The 18524-nt window shown below is 43.4% G+C and overlaps 1 protein-coding gene across 1 annotated transcript in view; it reads right to left on the reverse strand.

Moving 5' to 3' along the window:
* SGPL1 (sphingosine-1-phosphate lyase 1) overlaps positions 1 to 18524 on the reverse strand; it is a 434641-nt gene that overhangs the window by 87740 nt on the left and 328377 nt on the right. The window contains exon 10 of the mRNA XM_069240571.1: positions 15926 to 16072. Within this exon, the coding sequence (XP_069096672.1) occupies positions 15926 to 16072 (147 nt within the window). The remainder of the gene's footprint in view (positions 1 to 15925; positions 16073 to 18524) is intronic.

An 18524-nucleotide genomic window follows, 5' to 3' on the forward strand; every position in this document is an offset into this window, starting at 1 on the left:
TTGTTTCCTACAGAGAGAGGAGAGCTAGGGACAGAGGAGGGAAAATGACCTCACAAATCGGTTTTCCAGGCGCTTGTACCTCCATAGCAGCCACACCTTTGGTGGTGGGCTACCAAGATTTTTATAGTCAAGGAAGAATTCTGCCATGTTGGTTGCGGCAAAAATGTTGCACTCTGGGATAGTCAGATGCCACACATCACTAGAACTGTATTACTAGGGAGGAAGGGACCAACTAACCAATTGGCGAGTGGCCGCACTGTCCCCTCTGGGACCTTTGTTGGGATATAATGGGAACCCCTGGGCCCTGAGACCTCAGTACTCGCTGGACTTGAAAGAAGGACAAGAAGAAGACTATTTTGCACCCGCTGGAAGTGCACAAAAAGAGAATGTGACTGCACCTGCTGCGCTTTGGGCTACTGGAGTTTGGACCCTGTTCTGCATGCCTGGCTCGGAGAACAACTGGTTCCCAGCCCCAGCTTGAAGCAGAGACTCCAAGGGTCAGTTGGCTGGCCTCTCTGAATGGCACTGGGGACATCAAAGCTGAAAGAGCCCAAGTCGCATCTCCAGTAACCGCCGCAGATGTTTTGCCGCTATTGTGTGCTGGGCACACCCAAGGACAATTCAGAGATAGCCAAAAGGTGCACCTTGGTCACCTGGATTTGTGAATGGTGGTTGTGACCGGATTCATCACTCAAGGTGGACACTGGCCTTCACCCACGATCTGCACAGTAACTGCTGTGTTGCAAAAGCGCAAGGTCTGCTTTGACTGCCCTTGGAACCCTGAAAGAGGACTTTGTGGCAACCCTGAGATCTGTGGATTGAGTCGCCCCCACTCACCTGTGGACTGAGGATTCAACCAGACTTCACCCTTGTGGACTGCAAAGCATCAGGAGCATCCCTACATTCCTAAGAACCAGGACCACTCCAGTGACATCTATAGGGGTCATTCTGAAAAGTTTGGATCTTACTTTGAAAACGCTCTGGTGGGCAGGTAACTGTACAAAGTATCCTTTCTGGCCCCTAGACCTCTGTCCCACAGGACTTGGTCACCCAACTAGGGCCACAGATGTCCAACTGGTTCAAACTTTTCAAGAGTTCCCAGACTTTGTGTTAACCGATCCTTGTTTGCGGTTGATTTGAAAGTCATTTATTGCTTCAAAAATCTGTATCTCTGGAACCTTCCGGTCAATTTTAATGATTAAGGTCTCTATAAATTCATCGAAATAAGATCTATTTTTATAAATTGGAGTCTTATTTTTTGGTGTTGTGTGAATTAAGTATTCCATTGTTTGGGGCTGTTAAATGCTTTATGCATTGTTCCTTTGCTAAGCCTCACTACTCACAGCCACAGCTACTCAGGGTTGAGCTTAAGGTTGAGTAAACGTACCTGACTGGACCCAAGACAGTATTTTGAGAGTGTACTGCAAATTAAGCCTACCCAGCTATATCATACATTACACCCAAATCCTCACACGTTGAAATCCTGATGTAAGTCTCAGGAGTCACCTGCAGTGCACCCTCTATTTGGTATCTCTATGCCCAGATAAGGAGCTGGTATGGGCTGAATATTCTGCAGAACGGGGGGGGGGGGGGGGAAGAGATGTGGGGGGAGGGTAATTATTGACGAGTCCTTTTATCCTGGCTACTTGGTTTCTTTTCACTGAACTGAGATTACTGGATATGGCGGAAACCAATTGTCCAGTACAAGGGGAAAATAGGCCTTACAGCCAGGGACATTCTGCAGCCGCAGTTACCCATACCACTTGCACACATGAACTCTGCAATAATCTAGTGTCTTTTTTAAGCCTGTTATTTTATCAACAAACTGGAAGCTATACATGGTTCCAGCAAGTCTGAATTAGAAAAAATGTATCACACATCTCCTAATTACACTATTGCTACAGAGAGAACATGTATATTTTAAACTCTTCCCATTCTAGATGAGATAGAGGAATGCCTTTATAGGATGAAAGCACTATTACTGAGTGGTATTTGTGCAATCAGAACCTTAAAATATATGGATCCTGCTACTATTGCTATCCTTTAGTGGCAGGACTGTAACTCTAGATTGGATGACTGTTAAAAAAAATCTAATCTGGATCCTGCTGAAGAAAGTAAATTGTAGACTCATCTTACTTCTCCCCACACTTGCTTAACTAGAAGAGAATACTTAGACTCGCTTGCGAGACATCTAAAGGAATACATCCTCCTAGTTGAGAGTCAAATTTGATCTTTATGGGAACTCGGAATTAAAGCTGCTCTAGTATCTGTACTTATTAATCTGAGATTTGGCTAGATCAAGGAATTCCTAACTGCCTCCATATGCTTGATCTTTTGGCCACTCTAGATACACTTGAATATATCACTCTGATAGGACGGTTTGAGAAGGTAGGAATAATTGGAACTGCAGTGGAATAGGTAAAATCGTTCTTACAGAATAAGAAATCTTACCACTCACAAACTTCTCAAGTTATACATGATACAACCCCCATAAGAGCATGTGAACTGGAATTTATCTTTTTTGCCAAAACCCATATGCTGTACTTTGAACGTATACTTCTGTGATGCATTTGTTGCACTCCTTTGTTGCTCACACATGATCTTTGCTGATTTCATAAATCTTCTTGTGTGAGTTTCCTCTTAACAAACCACATCCTTTCATGTTCCATGAATGGACGTTTTTAGAAACACACTCTCTGCTGTGAGGGGCGATAGGCTCCTGAAATAGGTTCAACACTTGGTTCTGAAGCAGCCTGCTGAAGGAGGCTAAGGTAGCACTCTGGCCCCAGTTGCATGATCAAGTCATAAAGTAAGGTGTTTGAAACCAGAAACAATGGCCACAGAGGGGGCTGCAATCCGCTAGTCCACTGCAACATCCATCTGCTCATTTTCTAAGGAACTGAAAGTGCCCATTGAGTCACTATTTTCAAACCCTACATGAAGACGATGGCAACTAGTCATGACTCTGAAAACCAAATTATTCTGAGGGGAGAGAAATGCTCATCCAAAGTCCAGTGTAAGTGCAATGATGAAGTAACATACTCCTTAGGCATGTGATGTGCCAATGTAGGAGTTAGCCTTATAGAAGACTGATTCATATGAAATGCTGGAAGAGGTGGTTTCACTAAAGACAGTGACTTCTTCCTGTTTTCTTTAGTGAGGCTCTTACGTCTCACGTTTAGTATCTTTCTCGTTATGAGTGGAAAACAACTTAATCATGTAACTGAGCACTTTCGTAGTCGTTGAGTTTCAGCATACTTTTTTACATATGGTCACTAATGGTGAACTACATATGGGAGGAGGGGTTTGGAAGGGAACTTAAAACTGCCCCTAGTTTCTGGATTTACATGTTCTTCTGTTACAGGCTGATACTCTATAAAGTATTCTACAATTAGTAGTACTGTGGCAGTGATGTGTCCTAGGTGTTCTGGAGTACACCTGACATCTAGGATAGTTGCCCAAAACTCCTGTTTTCTCATGTTGAATGTGCCCTCAGTCTTGAACCTCTGTGCTCTGATATGGAAACTGCTGGCTAAAATATGATGACTATATGAGTGACCTTGAGTCAGAGCTAAGTGAATGACAGGGACCTGTGTTGATTTCATTTTTTTAATTCAGGTTTTTAAATAATTTACACACCAAATAGTAACACAATTGAAAACAACATAGATTGCACCTACCGATGTTTCCCTGTTTGTCTATCCAGCAATGAGAAAACAGTTCACAGCATAGTGACAGTACACAATTTTCCTTGCTACAATACAGGTAAACCACTTTGAGCCATCTGGGTATCTCCCGCCCCCACATCCACTAATCTTCATCTGTGTGCACTAATAGATATGTTGTCAAGGGTCCCCAGATACTCCTGGGATACAACACTCCAGGTAACTCTTCTGCATATTGTTCTAACTAGGATTTACATTAGGACATATCTGTCAACCAGTTTTTATTGGTGGGTTTGACTCTGCTTCATCAAATCACCCTGTGCTTTGCAAACAACAGTGCCACAAATCTTCAGTTAGCAGGCTGAATTCCTTAATCATACCCAATAGGCACACAACCAGATTGCACAGTATCTGTTCTAGCATCATATGCTGGAGAGTCTCTGAAAGCTGAGTTCAGTATGTTTGGACCCCCATCACATTGTGCATAAAGACAAAAACCTTCACTTGACACGCTAGGAATGTGTGCTGCTTATCTTGTTATCACAAGTCCTCCTTCTCAACATGTATATCTGTGAGCCAATCGCGCTTGCGCAGAGATAGCTGTTTAAGGAACTCCTCTGCTGCCTTTGGACTGGTGAAGATATTTTGATTCCCTTGTAATCCACTCAGGGGTATGCCGGATACAGCATAGCGTACTGTATCTCAGCATTTTGCAGTTGCTTTTTTACTGGCAGGAATTTGCGGCGGGCCACCCAGACCACCACTGTAAAATCCTGGTAGAATGCAATTTGGTTTCCTTGATAGTGGATTTCCTGTTTCTCTCACGGCAGTCGTAGCACCATGTCTCTGTCCTGATAATTCAGCAACTTAGCTATAATCAGCTGCCACAGTGCACCAGGGGAAGGCCGTGCCATCAGCAAGTGGTGTGCTCACTCCACTACCAGTAGCTGTGACACAGCCCCTGCACCAAATATGGTAGTCCGCATTATCTCTATACAAGTCTCCATCTTCCCTGTATTTGTTGATTCAGGCACTCCCATTATGCGCAGATTGCTTTGGAGCAAACGCACTTCGAGATATTTGTGTTTTGCTTGAATCACAGCTAGGACCTTTTCCATATTAAGGCATTTCATGTTGATTACTCGCAGTTCATGTTCAGTTGTTGAAATCCGCTGTTTCGCCTCAGTATGTCTCGTTGATTGCTGGTCCAGTTTAGCAGACATATGATCCATATGGAGATTGAGGGTATCAATTTTCTTTTCTATGGACTGTAGACTTGTTTGCATTGCTAGTAGTGTAGACTCCAGTGTGGGAGCTGGAGGCGTGTCTGGAGTTTGCTCTTGGCCAGAAGCAGTGACTTTCATTAACTTGGAGGAGTTCCTGGTTTCAAAGCTCAACTGGGTCAGTTTCTTGTCCGTCTTTCCCATTTCGACAAATGGTTGTTGCAGTCACACTGACCAATGGATTGAAAGGCACACAGGCAAGGTCAGACGCATCTGACTGGAATATCTGCAGGCCGGTTGGCAACAGCTCCCAAAGACAGTATGCATCTGTGTATTTCAAGGTATGTGTCTGGACGTCTCTGCTAATTTGTTCAAGCAGTAAGGACATATACACTCACAGTACTCTCCAGAGGACTCTCAATCTCTTTGTGGTGTTATGTCCGCTGCCACAGCTCTGACACAGGGCGTTCTTTTGCCAATGCTTATTACCTCTGTCACAGGACGCTCTTGTGTGAATGCTTATTGCCGGAGTGGCACCCCACACAGCATCCGGAATCCGTGTGTCTTCCTATCGTATTTGGACCATTCAAAGTGGCAGCGGCAGGCAGCGGAGGCCCAGACCCTCAAAAACCCCAGTACAGTGCACTCACCGACCAGGGGTAGGCACGTTCAGAGCAGTTAGAGTGCATCTAAGCTGCCAGACACTTCCAATATTCTGTCGCGTAGGCTCTCATTATTCTAATGAGGCTACTGGATTTGAGCGGCAGAATCATTTGCACAGTGGGGGACTGAGTTTAACCCACTACAGGTGACACCTGTCAGCCTAATCTGGGTTTTGCTCCGGCTAACTAGCAGTGCCTCATCTTTACCCAGGAGCAAGGATGACTGGGCAGCTGAGCGCATGACACAATTGATTCCTCAGGGAAATCGTGGTCACTCAGATTGCATCTGTTTCTCTCATTTACATTAGTCTCACATATACAAGGACAATCAGAGGCAGTATATATTTCAATAAGATTTTAATGAAGCAACTGCATCTTAGATAATAAAGCATGCACTGCAATAACCGGACGATAAAGCATGACAGGATTAAAATTGTGGCACGGAGAGTGAAGCATAAAAATAACGCTACTGTATTGTCACTAAAATCGTTAAAATAATTCCTACCTAGGGTATGTTAGAACACAGCAAGTTAAGCTCTAGTTCTGCCCTAGAGGTTCCCCTGGGAAGACATCATCCCTCATACCTGAGCAAAAGGCCTGTAGTCTACATAAGCAGCTGTAGCGAAGCGTTCCTCAATCTGCATACAGTCAGGGTCATCTGGCTGGAATCTCCCTCTAACGTGTATGAGACAGAGAAGTGTTTCATAATAAAACAGCTGATGTTCTGAGAAAATGTCCCTATGTAAGAATCTGTATGTTTCTATCAACACTAGAGACAAAGCGTTACCACGTTTACCGGCAATCTATCTTACTGCAGCCTTGAGAAAAGCACAGAGTGAAACAAATGTCTTGTTTAAGAACGTAGTGCTGACCTAGGCAAAGAACAGCTACATAGAGAGAAATAAAACAAGACCGCAAATGTGGCTATTGGTAAAATAATAAACAAAGCTAAATAAAATATATCTAGGTTAAAGTGCACAGTTGCAGGCCTAGTTTGCTAAAATAACAGATATGGAGCCATAACTAAAATGGCTACACAACAACTCTAGTACTGTCTATTCAACCCCTTGCTTTCATACTTGTCTCAGACCTCTGTCAATGTTGTGTGTGTGTGTCAGGGCGCCACCCATTTCTTAATGCCCAAATTACATGGGAGCAGAGGCCTCGGTCAAACTTGTGGAGCTCCCTCCGCTCATAGGAGGGGGCGCAATCCACAGCACAATATCAGTGGCCGTATCTCAACTCAGACCGCCCGCTCTCATCTCGCAATCATGGCCTCCCGAAATCAACAGCACCTGGGGGTGTGCAGCTGCCATCAATCACCGCAAGTCTGCTAATGCTTCTCCATTGCCTGCCGCCGCGCCCAAGGTATACTCCCCCTCTGCAGGTCACCTCAGGTCCCCCACGCGTGCAGCTGCACCCGGTTGCCTCCATCGTCAATGGCAGGCCTTCCCCAGGAGCAACACCCCCAGTAGTGATTCATCAGTGGTATAGATTGTTTCATCCGACATCCGTGCCTTTACGAATTCAACCAGGTGGCTTCCGTCTCACTAGGTCATTTAGGCCGTGGCCCTCTACAGTGTCACTTTGCATGTGCGGTCAACCGATGGTGCTGATTCCTCCCCAATACAGCTCGCGAACACCATGAGTGGCTCCCCACCAGTAGATGGCAGGATTATTGGTGGATTAGAAGTCCTGGCCGGCAGAACTGCACTACAGTGTGGCCATCTTGCCTCAGGCACTCAAGCGTCTCTATGGCTCAGTCATTGCTGGTGATGACACTTACTGGGATCAAGGCACAATGCCAGAGGTCTATGATGAGGAGAACAGTCTTCAAAATTAGGACCTCACCACAAAGAAAAATATCAGTGAAAAGGGGACACACAAGTGTGAGAAAGTCATTGGCAAGAATATCAACATCAAATCCCTCAGTGCTGACTGGGAGAGAGGTTGGTCTGTCAACCGTGAGGGACCCCCAGAATTATCCAGGAGCTGGTCCTTCCTTAGGGCATTAGCCACCCTGATATTTTTGGCACCCCTGGTCCTCATTAATTTAAGTAGACCTGAATACAAACAAGTTATTAAGACCGCAGCAAAATTAAATACTGGTGATGTAATTATGAGTTGGCCACAAAATTAATAGTTTAAAAAACTAGCAAAGTGTTCACAATTCAGCAACCTGTCTGAGATAATCTCAAACTGGGATCGTTTTTTGTTTGTTTTGTTTACCCGCTGTAATCAGAGAAGGGAGTTGTCTAAGTGGTGTAGGAAATCGCATACATTTATGTTTCAGAGCGTTAAATGTCTATCGGAAGCCTTTTCGTAACATTGTCGGCCTTAAAAAATATCGTAATGCCATGCATCTACACTAACGGGCAGATCCCACATATTGCAGTCATTGCAAAGACCGAGCATCATTTTAAAGGTAAATGAAAACAGGTTTACAATGAAGGGACCTTGAAAGATACGTTAACAAACGGTTTACAAAACACTTTCTGCTAGACACCAGTAGGTTAGGATGCTGCTGCCCCCAACCCACTTCATCATTTGCACCCCACTCCAAGCCTGTCTCACACATGACGATGATTTTGCTGGCTCAGCTTGTATGTCCAGTCAGGGTGGCGGGGAGAATGGGAATGGGTGGTCTGGATACAAGAGGGAAAACTAGGTAGTGAGGGGCTAAGGAGAGAATACAGCTGAGAAAGAGTAGAGACACAGAAGGTGAAGAGAGGATGGATGAGAAACTGAGAATAGAGGGGGAGAGGGAGACGGGAGGTATAAAAAGGACCAGGGTGAAGAAATGATGAGCGAGTCGAGACAGGAACAAAAGAGGGAGAGAGGAGAAGCCAAGAACGGAAGGACAGGGAGAAAGGAAAAAGGGGGGATTTGCGATGGCAGAAAAGACGACGAAGCAAAAACAAGAGGGTGGAAAAAGGAAGAAAGAATGTGAGAGGGAAAGGAGAGGAGAGTGAGAGGAGGTAGAAACAATACGAAATAGGCTGTGAAGGGATTTAGAAGAAGATGAGAAAGGAAAAAAGGAGGAGAGGGGAGACAGGGAGGAGAGAATATAGCAGGGGATATAAAAGGAGGAAAATATTAAAGAAAGAAAGATACAAGACGGCCGCAAGCATAAAAATGAGAGATGGGTCGAGTGGAGGAAAAAGACAATAAGAGAAGGGGTAAGAAAAAAAGTGGAGGAACGGAGAGAGCAGGCGGAGAGGCGCCAGACAGATAAAAGGAGAGAAGGAAGAAGTTGATACCACAAAGAGGTGGAGGGGTAGAAACAGAAGAGAATGAGAGACGAAGGTGAGAGAGGGGAGTAAATGAGAAAGAGAGTTTTGCTCTTGCATGCCAGCTTGGCTTAGTTCTTGAATCGAGACTTACTTTGGTGGCAATCTGTATGCACAGTTGCTGTACGCCTGGCTCTGTCCTAACAGGTTTAAAGTTTCCTGAGCTTAGCATGCATAAGGAAAATAAACGCTCGACTTAACCCTGTTTCGAACATCCATTAAGATGTGTGTGGCTCGCGTGTTCTGAGGGGGCACATGCCGTGTTTTTATTCAGGCAGATAAAGAGCAATTCATTACCAAAAAAGTCACATTTAAAGTAACATGTCACTATATTTGATTGCTTGACGTTAACTCTTCACACAACTCAACATGTACAGTGAGCGCCACTTGAAGTACGGGTAACTTAAGTAGTCTTATTATTTTTTGCGGATTTTTGTTACTTGATCACGCTGTATACGGACCACAAAACAGTATTTTATGTTGCTCAGTGGGATACAGCTTTTGTTACTGTACAGTTAATAAATGACAATCATAATCTAGCACAGTGAGCTAGGAGCTGCCATTAAAGAGCTGTAAGCAAACTGAATGGTACAGGTTAGAAAGTTGTATTTTTTCAACCGTCTTTGATTATCCTAATTTTGCTAAAATGGTTTGTTTGGGTAGAAATATATTATTAGTAAAATAAACCCTAACAACTGTGTTACATTTTGAATCCTGAGATTATGCTTTCCCAGACCAAGCACTCTTAAAAAATACCTACCAGTATGGATGACATGAATTCGACACCCTGTAGTCCCCTTTCTTTTATGTGACATTTTCAATACCTTGTGCTAACGGAGTTCCACCATCAGGATGGGGGAGATGTGTTTATACTTTTTCATCCCCTGAATGAGACGTACAGTGGCCTACTGCGTTTAATGTTTATTCCTTGCTGTCTCATTATGTCCAGTCGGACAGATCACAATAACGTGTATTTCCTCAGCTCAGTAGATTTAATTTGTAAGGGTATATCAATAAATAAAGAAATCTGTGAGGTAGTCAGCATTGTTATCTCCAAGTCTGTTATTAAGTTCTGAGGTTATACAAAAAAAAAAACAGCCACCTATAACATCATCATATGAAATCTCACTACACATTTAACAATTGCCTTATTAACCTTCTTCCTTTCTCAAATTTGTTGAAAATGCACCATTTGCCCACTCTTTTTTTCAAACTTTTCACGGGGGAAGCACCCCCACAAATCATGCCTTAAGACAGCCACGGTCACTCGCTATGCTTGCTGGCCACAGGCCTATCATCCCGAACTTTTACACCCCACAACTTTCAAACGTCACAAGCCGCCAATTGAATTATCAGACGGGATACCCAACAGGTTTTAGAGTAGTGATAAGTCCTTGTCTTTCCCCTCCTGCTGCTCCCTTGCTCAGTTACAGCCTGTAGCATAGTCATACATAGTGCTTTCCCTTAAGGAAGTGTACTTCAACTTTCTTGTAGGCCCAGCTTGGGCTCAGGCAAGTTTCCTCCTTGCCCATCAGACTCATAAACAGCACTTCCTGACAAATTGATCCAGAAGATATACAGTACATATATGCTGTATGCTACTTCCCTCCTGGGGAACACCTTTCAGAAGCATGCTGAATGCTGACAGAAGCGACCGCCGAGGATATTCTGCCCTGCGAAACAGCTAAATTCGTCAAGTTCTCTTCACAAAAAAGGTTAAAAAGGTGTCTAACACACTACTATGTGTTCAAAGATCCTTTGTTCTAACCTGCTGATAAATGAACTAATCCAGTGGTTCTTAACCTGTGGTTCGAAGACCCCTTGGAGTCTGCGAGGCCTACTCAAGGGGTCCCAGAATGTTTTACAAAATTAAATAATATTAAAATACGTACATTACAATTAATAACTAATCTACAAAGAATCAACAGTGAAAATGTGAAAAGTTTTTCTATATTTGATTGTAAATGAAACAAAATATTTAAATAATTGAACATTTGTTTAGAGTATACTTATTTCTGTATGTTTGTGTTTTGTTTTTTAGGTTAAAATCATAGACATTTCCTAGGCTGGGGTCCCTTGCTTCCAATAATCCCTCGTGGTGGTGGTGGTGGTGGTGGTGGTGGGGGGGGGGGGGGGGGGTGGGGGGGGGGGGGGGCGGATTTCAGTAATGATTCAGTGTGGGGGTCCATAGAATTGAAAAGGTTAACAGCCGCTGAACTCATCCATTAACAATGCCTAAGGTTCAGTAATAGCAGAGCAGCAATTTGCCTTGAAATGAGTGGCAAATTATAATCTTAGCAAGACTGCAAGCTATAAGAACATAATTGGAGCATATGATTTAAAAGGGGGATGTGAGCCTATTGGTTTGTTAGGCTGTTTTCAATTGCATTTTTTTAAAGTCGTATGGTATTTAACTGCTAATTGTTTTTATGAACAGATACTTCTTTGAAAAAAAAGGTGCGTGGATATCCTGCAAACTATCACATACAGGGAGTGCAGAATTATTAGGCAAATTAGTATTTTGACCACATCATCCTCTTTATGCATGTTGTCTTACTCCAAGCTGTATAGGCTCGAAAGCCTACTACCAATTAAGCATATTAGGTGATGTGCATCTCTGTAATGAGAAGGGGTGTGGTCTAATGACATCAACACCCTATATCAGGTGTGCATAATTATTAGGCAACTTCCTTTCCTTTGGCAAAATGGGTCAAAAGAAGGACTTGACAGGCTCAGAAAAGTCAAAAATAGTGAGATATCTTGCAGAGGGATGCAGCACTCTTAAAATTGCAAAGCTTCTGAAGCGTGATCATCGAACAATCAAGCGTTTCATTCAAAATAGTCAACAGGGTCGCAAGAAGCGTGTGGAAAAACCAAGGCGCAAAATAACTGCCCATGAACTGAGAAAAGTCAAGTGTGCAGCTGCCACGATGCCACTTGCCACCAGTTTGGCCATATTTCAGAGCTGCAACATCACTGGAGTGCCCAAAAGCACAAGGTGTGCAATACTCAGAGACATGGCCAAGGTAAGAAAGGCTGAAAGACGACCACCACTGAACAAGACACACAAGCTGAAACGTCAAGACTGGGCCAAGAAATATCTCAAGACTGATTTTCTAAGGTTTTATGGACTGATGAAATGAGAGTGAGTCTTGATGGGCCAGATGGATGGGCCCGTGGCTGGATTGGTAAAGGGCAGAGAGCTCCAGTCCGACTCAGACGCCAGCAAGGTGGAGGTGGAGTACTGGTTTGGGCTGGTATCATCAAAGATGAGCTTGTGGGGCCTTTTCGGGTTGAGGATGGAGTCAAGCTCAACTCCCAGTCCTACTGCCAGTTCCTGGTAGACACCTTCTTCAAGCAGTGGTACAGGAAGAAGTCTGCATCCTTCAAGAAAAACATGATTTTCATGCAGGACAATGCTCCATCACACGCGTCCAAGTACTCCACAGCGTGGCTGGCAAGAAAGGGTATAAAAGAAGGAAATCTAATGACATGGCCTCCTTGTTCACCTGATCTGAACCCCATTGAGAACCTGTGGTCCATCATCAAATGTGAGATTTACAAGGAGGGAAAACAGTACACCTCTCTGAACAGTGTCTGGGAGGCTGTGGTTGCTGCTGCACGCAATGTTGATGGTGAACAGATCAAAACACTGACAGAATCCATGGATGGCAGGCTTTTGAGTGTCCTTGCAAAGAAAGGTGGCTATATTGGTCACTGATTTTTTTTTGTTTTGTTTTTGAATGTCAGAAATGTATATTTGTGAATGTTGAGATGTTATATTGGTTTCACTGGTAATAATAAATAATTGAAATGGGTATATATTTGTTTTTTGTTAAGTTGCCTAATAATTATGCACAGTAATAGTCACCTGCACACACAGATATCCCCCTAACATAGCTAAAACTAAAAACAAACTAAAAACTACTTCCAAAAATATTCAGCTTTGATATTAATGAGTTTTTTGGGTTCATTGAGAACATGGTTGTTGTTCAATAATAAAATTAATCCTCAAAAATACAACTTGCCTAATAATTCTGCACTCCCTGTACACTGTTTGTTTATGATGATCAACTTCCTATTTGAGATCTCATTCGCCTAAGAGCAGAATCACTTGACACTGCTAGCAACTGTAACAATTAAAATAATGGCATTATTTCATAAAGGGTAACATCCAAACGCTTTTCATTATTGGTAAAGCTCACACGAGGACCCGAAACAAAAGAAAAGATAATTCACAAAGCTAGAAAATAGTGTTTTGCTCGGGTAAAACAAAAAAAAACAACAAAAAAAAAATAGAGAAAACCTGGAGTAGGATACTAAACAATATCATCAGAGTGAGGGTAGGAGGGCACGATTCATGAGGGACAAAGCCTGGAATGGGTTGCGATGCCGCGTTTCCTCTCTCTCAACAACGGTAGTAAACAGCATATTATGCTCAGCACATCTCAATGCACGATCTATGCCATGGCCTTTTTTAATTTTTATTAACAAAAACCACTAAATCAAATTCAGAACTCCAGTTGTTAAAGTTGTGCAATAAAGTAAAATGATATTCAGAGGCCGGTTGACTGTTATGAGAGTTGTTTCCCAGTGTTAAGTGATTTCTACATGCACTCAGTGAAGCAGTACAGTGTTTTTCTAATGTCAATTTTACTGTACTATGGTAATAAATTCGAATTTGAACTTTACACTCTAGTGACGAATGTGTGAATCTCCATTTATTAGTACTGTAAATAATATGTTTTATTGGGGCACATGTGTTATCAATGCCATGACATAAATATATGTAACTTCAAAAAGGAACGTTATAGGAGACATATTTGCACATTTACAATAGAGAATTCATATTTAAATTAATTTGCATTCAAACCCTTAAATATTTAGATAACTCTAATAAAATAAATACAAATATCAAATTATATTAATATTATCAAAGAAAATTTTAAACTAAAAATATGAGTAACCTAATAGTAAAGGAAGAAGAGCAATAATATATAGGAAAAGAAAAGGAGGATATGTAGGATTACCCTTCCATAATGAAGGAATTTAGCCTCCACCACCTGCCGGATCCAATAAAAGTTAAAATAAAAAAGGAAAAGAAAGGGAGTTTGGAGTGGTTTATCCCCCAAAATATAAAACCATCCATTGAAAAAAAAAAAAGGGTGGTTGATGCATATCGCTATCTCTATCTCTCTCTTTATATGCAAAAAGGTGCAGGGAACCCTGGGTAATTCCCAAGATTTAAGTGAAGTTCAGTTCCTTTATATGGATTAATATAAAAACAGACATTTGAGATGAGCAGATTTGAAATGTCAGTTGTATTGTAGAGTGTTCCATACAGAGGAGCTCTTCCCCACCTAATACTTAGGGATTAACCAGGATTCCCTATTCTTTTTTGCATAATTTATGCAACCCCTCAAGCCTGAAAAGCATTGTTTTGATGTATATAAAGATATAACTATAAAATACACAAAAAAACAGAGTTGTAATTCTAGATCAAATGCATATACCACTTACAATCGCAAGCTGTAGTTATGAACACACATAGCACATGCCATAACTCATTGTGTCTGCCATGATGACCTCCTTTTATCAGTTTTTGATAACCTATCTAAATGGAAAATAGGTTTTGTGTGAAGGGAAGGTGCCTTGATTCATGATGTGTGTGTGGTGTGCTTTCAAGCCAAACCCATAACTCGATTTTTAACTATAGTTGTTTTCAGTGATTTATTTTTAAAGTTGTTCTTAAATTCTCACTGTTATCCATGGCCTTTAGCCGCGCACTGCTGGTATTTGGCATGTGGCCAAGCCCTGCACCAAACACAATAAGTTTCCCACCCTGCTGTGCACAGTGTTTGGCTTTGCAGGAAGGGTGTTGGCTTCAGGGCCTGGTCTCCCAGCCTATAATAGGTGCTGCTCATCAGTGGGGACTGGGCACAAGCTTTGGCCTATGGCCAGTCCTTGCAGCCTACCTCCTGTCTTCCCAGCAAAGCCAGGTGCTCATTTTAGTTTTGAGCTTTGCGTGTTTTTTTTCTTCTTTTTTTCAACTGCCTGAAATCCGAGAGTTAGATGAAACTCACAGGGGAGTTTGCGAGTTGCATACCGTTTTCAAGGCTATTTTCCAGGTTTCTGGGTTCCCCTGTCCACTGCCCTGGAATCAGTCATCTTTGGAGTTGATCCATCATGGCTGTGGATTTTTTTCCCCCAACTCAGAGCTTGGTTGTTTCAAGATGGCAAAAACATAACCTCTAATCCTGCCATTCAGAGTTAGTAAAAATTTCAAAGATGATACTTGCGAGATGAAAACAGCAGAGATGTAAAGAAGTGTTCATTCTTTAAAGTCTGCGTGAGGACTTTTGAAAAAACACTTATCTCATAAACCACTGAGAGGAGTTATACGACTCCCCCCAACACCCCAAAATAAAAAACACACTTTCTGAGAAAAGTTCCACTTCTATCAATCAATCAATCATTAAATTTATAAAGCGCGCTATTTACCAGTTAGGGTTTCAAGGCACTGAGGGGGGGGCATCTGCTATCGGTCGAAGAGCCATGTCTTGAGGAGTCTCCTGAACCCTTCTATGCCAGATTTGGTGTAAAGCAGTTCAGAGTTTTTAGCAACATAGCAATATATTCCAGCATCATTTCGTAGGCGACCTAAAATGGGAAATCACTGCTATTGTACGACCACCCCACCCCTTAAAACCGTTCACGAAACCTGGCATACGGGAACCCAGCTGAGTAAGTAGACTTCTAAACGTGGTGCCAATCTGTCTTCAGGTCTCAAAAGTTATAGCAATTCAAACAATGCCTTTTTAAGGAAACATTCTTTCAACCTTATACCAACAAAGTAGCTAACTCCACTGTGCAATATATATTATATTTATAAAACACACTTTAAAATAAAACATAAAAAATATTAAGTATGGGTGTTTAACATGCTAAACTAAAAACGGACAGAATTACATGAAAAATGTATTGCTTTTTTATCGCAGTCATTGGCCTAAGGTTACAAATTTGCAAGGTAATACACCCACATGAAGGAACAGATCTTCTGTCAGTCAAACGTGGTCTTGGCTTACCTTGTGTGTGTCGGCAGAAATGCTTGTAACACCTTTCACCCGAAAATCGAAAGGCTCAAGAGCAAAGCCTGCCTTTTCCATGAAGACAATGAGGAAACCACCGAGGCAAGCATCCACGTGAAAGGGGATGTTATACTTTAAGGCCAACTGTGCAAGATAAAATGTGTTAGAAGTCAAGAAGAACCTCATCGGAATAATCCATGTAATTTTAAATCTTGTATCTGTGTCTCTTTCTCTCACCACTCACATTTCTTGTGCATTTATGCTATGACACGTACTACAAGCAATACAGCATTGTCTTTCATTCATAAATGATACAGTAGCTACAAAATCTACTAGTCAGTTATACAAATATAGGCACCGAGAAGTCTCCTCTTACCTGCCACTAAGACACCATTGAACACGCCTGAGATGAGCCAAGTGTAACTACTAACTTTCTCTGGAAGAACGGAAACAGTGCTAGCGCAGTCAGTAACAATAAACTGCTTTTAGGCTATCCTAAAGTTTTGTGGTACAGTCTGAACTCGCTCATCAGCTACCAAATGGCAGCAACCAAATTCAGCCAGCAACTGGTCTACAACCACTGTACATTTTATCAAAAAGGACCAGAGGGAAGAATTCGAACCTGCATACACAATTAAGAGTGAAAACATAAAGCTACAGGTAAGAAACAATTTTGCAGAGATTTCACCCATGGTACTGGAAGTGAGAGCTGACTCAAGTGAAAGGGTTTGGAAGACCCCAATGAACTTGGCTGAAGATATGTGATAAGGTGCTATAGAGTCAAACAGAGAAGGAAAGAGGAGCGAAAGCATCAAAGGAAAAATGGAATAGGTAATAAGCACCAAAGGGCTAGTTAGTAGGAAGCAAAAACCAAGCAAATGGCCAGTGAAGTGGCCAGCATGTGCATCAAAAATAGAGGACAGGAAAAACATCAAATTAGGACGAGAGGGAATGGGTAAGTGATGTAATCAGAGGAAAAATGGGGCAACAGAATGGGGCTGAGAGCAACACAAGAGAGGTTAAAAGGGAGACAGAAGAGCAAGGAGGTAACAAATAGAGGATGAAAGGGGCAGCAGAAGCAGATAAACAAGTTGAACAAGTTATTTACCATTGGTAAAGCATTATCTAGTAGAGACTATATCTAGCTGCAGATTCCTTGCCTTTGAATTTCCCAGGCGTGGATCCGGAAACTTTTGTGTGAGCAGTACCCCAGCACGCCCTCATGTGGCTTTGTTCAGTTCGATGCGGTGGTGTCGGAAGGGACGTCGTGGTTACTTATATAGGTGCCACCCCAGCACACGGACGCCAGCTACTTTTTACGACTTTCAACGCCGGGCGCGCAGAGCCATGAAGTGAACTGACAAATGTGTGTCCAAACTAGGACCCTGAAAGGGATCAGCTCTAACCCAAGAAATCTGTCTGCAGAGTCGGGCAGCAGAGGTGGGTTTAAGGAATCTGCAGCTAGATATAGGGGGTCATTTTGACCTCGGCGGTCTTTTCTCAAGACCACCGTGCGGAAAACCGCCAGTAGTGGTGGTTTGCCGCTCGGCGTATTATGACTGTTGGCAGCTCTCCGTCCTTTTTCGGACAGAGAGCCGCCAACAGCCATACTGGCGGGTGGCGGGGAAGTGGAGGTTGCTCCAACTCCACTGCCACGCCAACAGAACACCGCCCACCGAATCACGTCCTGTGATTCAGCGTGGCGGTGTTCTTTTGGCGGTGTGGTGTCGGCGGAGCAGCCCTCATAGCTCCCGTCCCCTCCCGGAGGATCGTCAGACCAGGTAACTTGATCGTCCGTGAGGGGAGGGGGGCGGGGGGGTGTTGTGCGCGTGCATGGGGGTGTGCGTGTGTGTATGTAGTGGGGATGTCTGAGTGCCTGTATGCTTGCGTGGGTGTCGTGAGTATGGGAATGAGTGCATGTATGTCTGTAGATATGTCTGCATGGTTGTGTGCGTGTATGTTTGAATGTGGGTGTGCGTGTCTGACTGTGTGTGGATGTTTGCATGTATGTCGGTGTGTGTGCGAGTATGTGTGTTGGTGGTGCCTGCGTGCGTGTCGTGTGTGTATGAGTGCTGTGATGTTGGGGGTCGGGTGGGGAGGGGGGGCCTGCCACCTTTGGTGGGTGGCGGGGGGTGTAGGGGAGGGAGTCGGGGTGGGGCAGACCCCTATCAGTGCCAGGGAAGGAATTCCCTGGCACTGATAGTGCTTACCGCCATGGATTTCATGGCGGTTCCAACCACAGGAAATCAACGGCGGTAAGCCGGGTCCAAATACTGCCGGCGGTATAGTGACGACCGCCGGGCTGGAGACCCTGGTCTCCAGCCCAGCAGTCGTCTCCGCCCTGGCGGGTGGAACGGAGAAGCAGCGGATGACCATGGCAGTAACCGCCATGGTCATAATTAAAAAAAAAAGACCGCCAGCCTGTAGGCGGTCTTACCGCCGCTTCTCCGCCGTCCGCCAGGGTCGTAATAGTCTCTACCGGATAATGCATTACCAAAGGGAAGTAACTTGTTCATCTGGTAAAGACTTCTAGCTGCAGATTCCTTACCTTTGAAGAGATACCCAAGCCATATCCTCCTGGCAGTGGGCTGCAGAT

The sequence above is a fragment of the Pleurodeles waltl genome, chromosome 6, assembly GCF_031143425.1.
Source record: "Pleurodeles waltl isolate 20211129_DDA chromosome 6, aPleWal1.hap1.20221129, whole genome shotgun sequence".
Classification (NCBI taxonomy): domain Eukaryota; kingdom Metazoa; phylum Chordata; class Amphibia; order Caudata; family Salamandridae; genus Pleurodeles; species Pleurodeles waltl.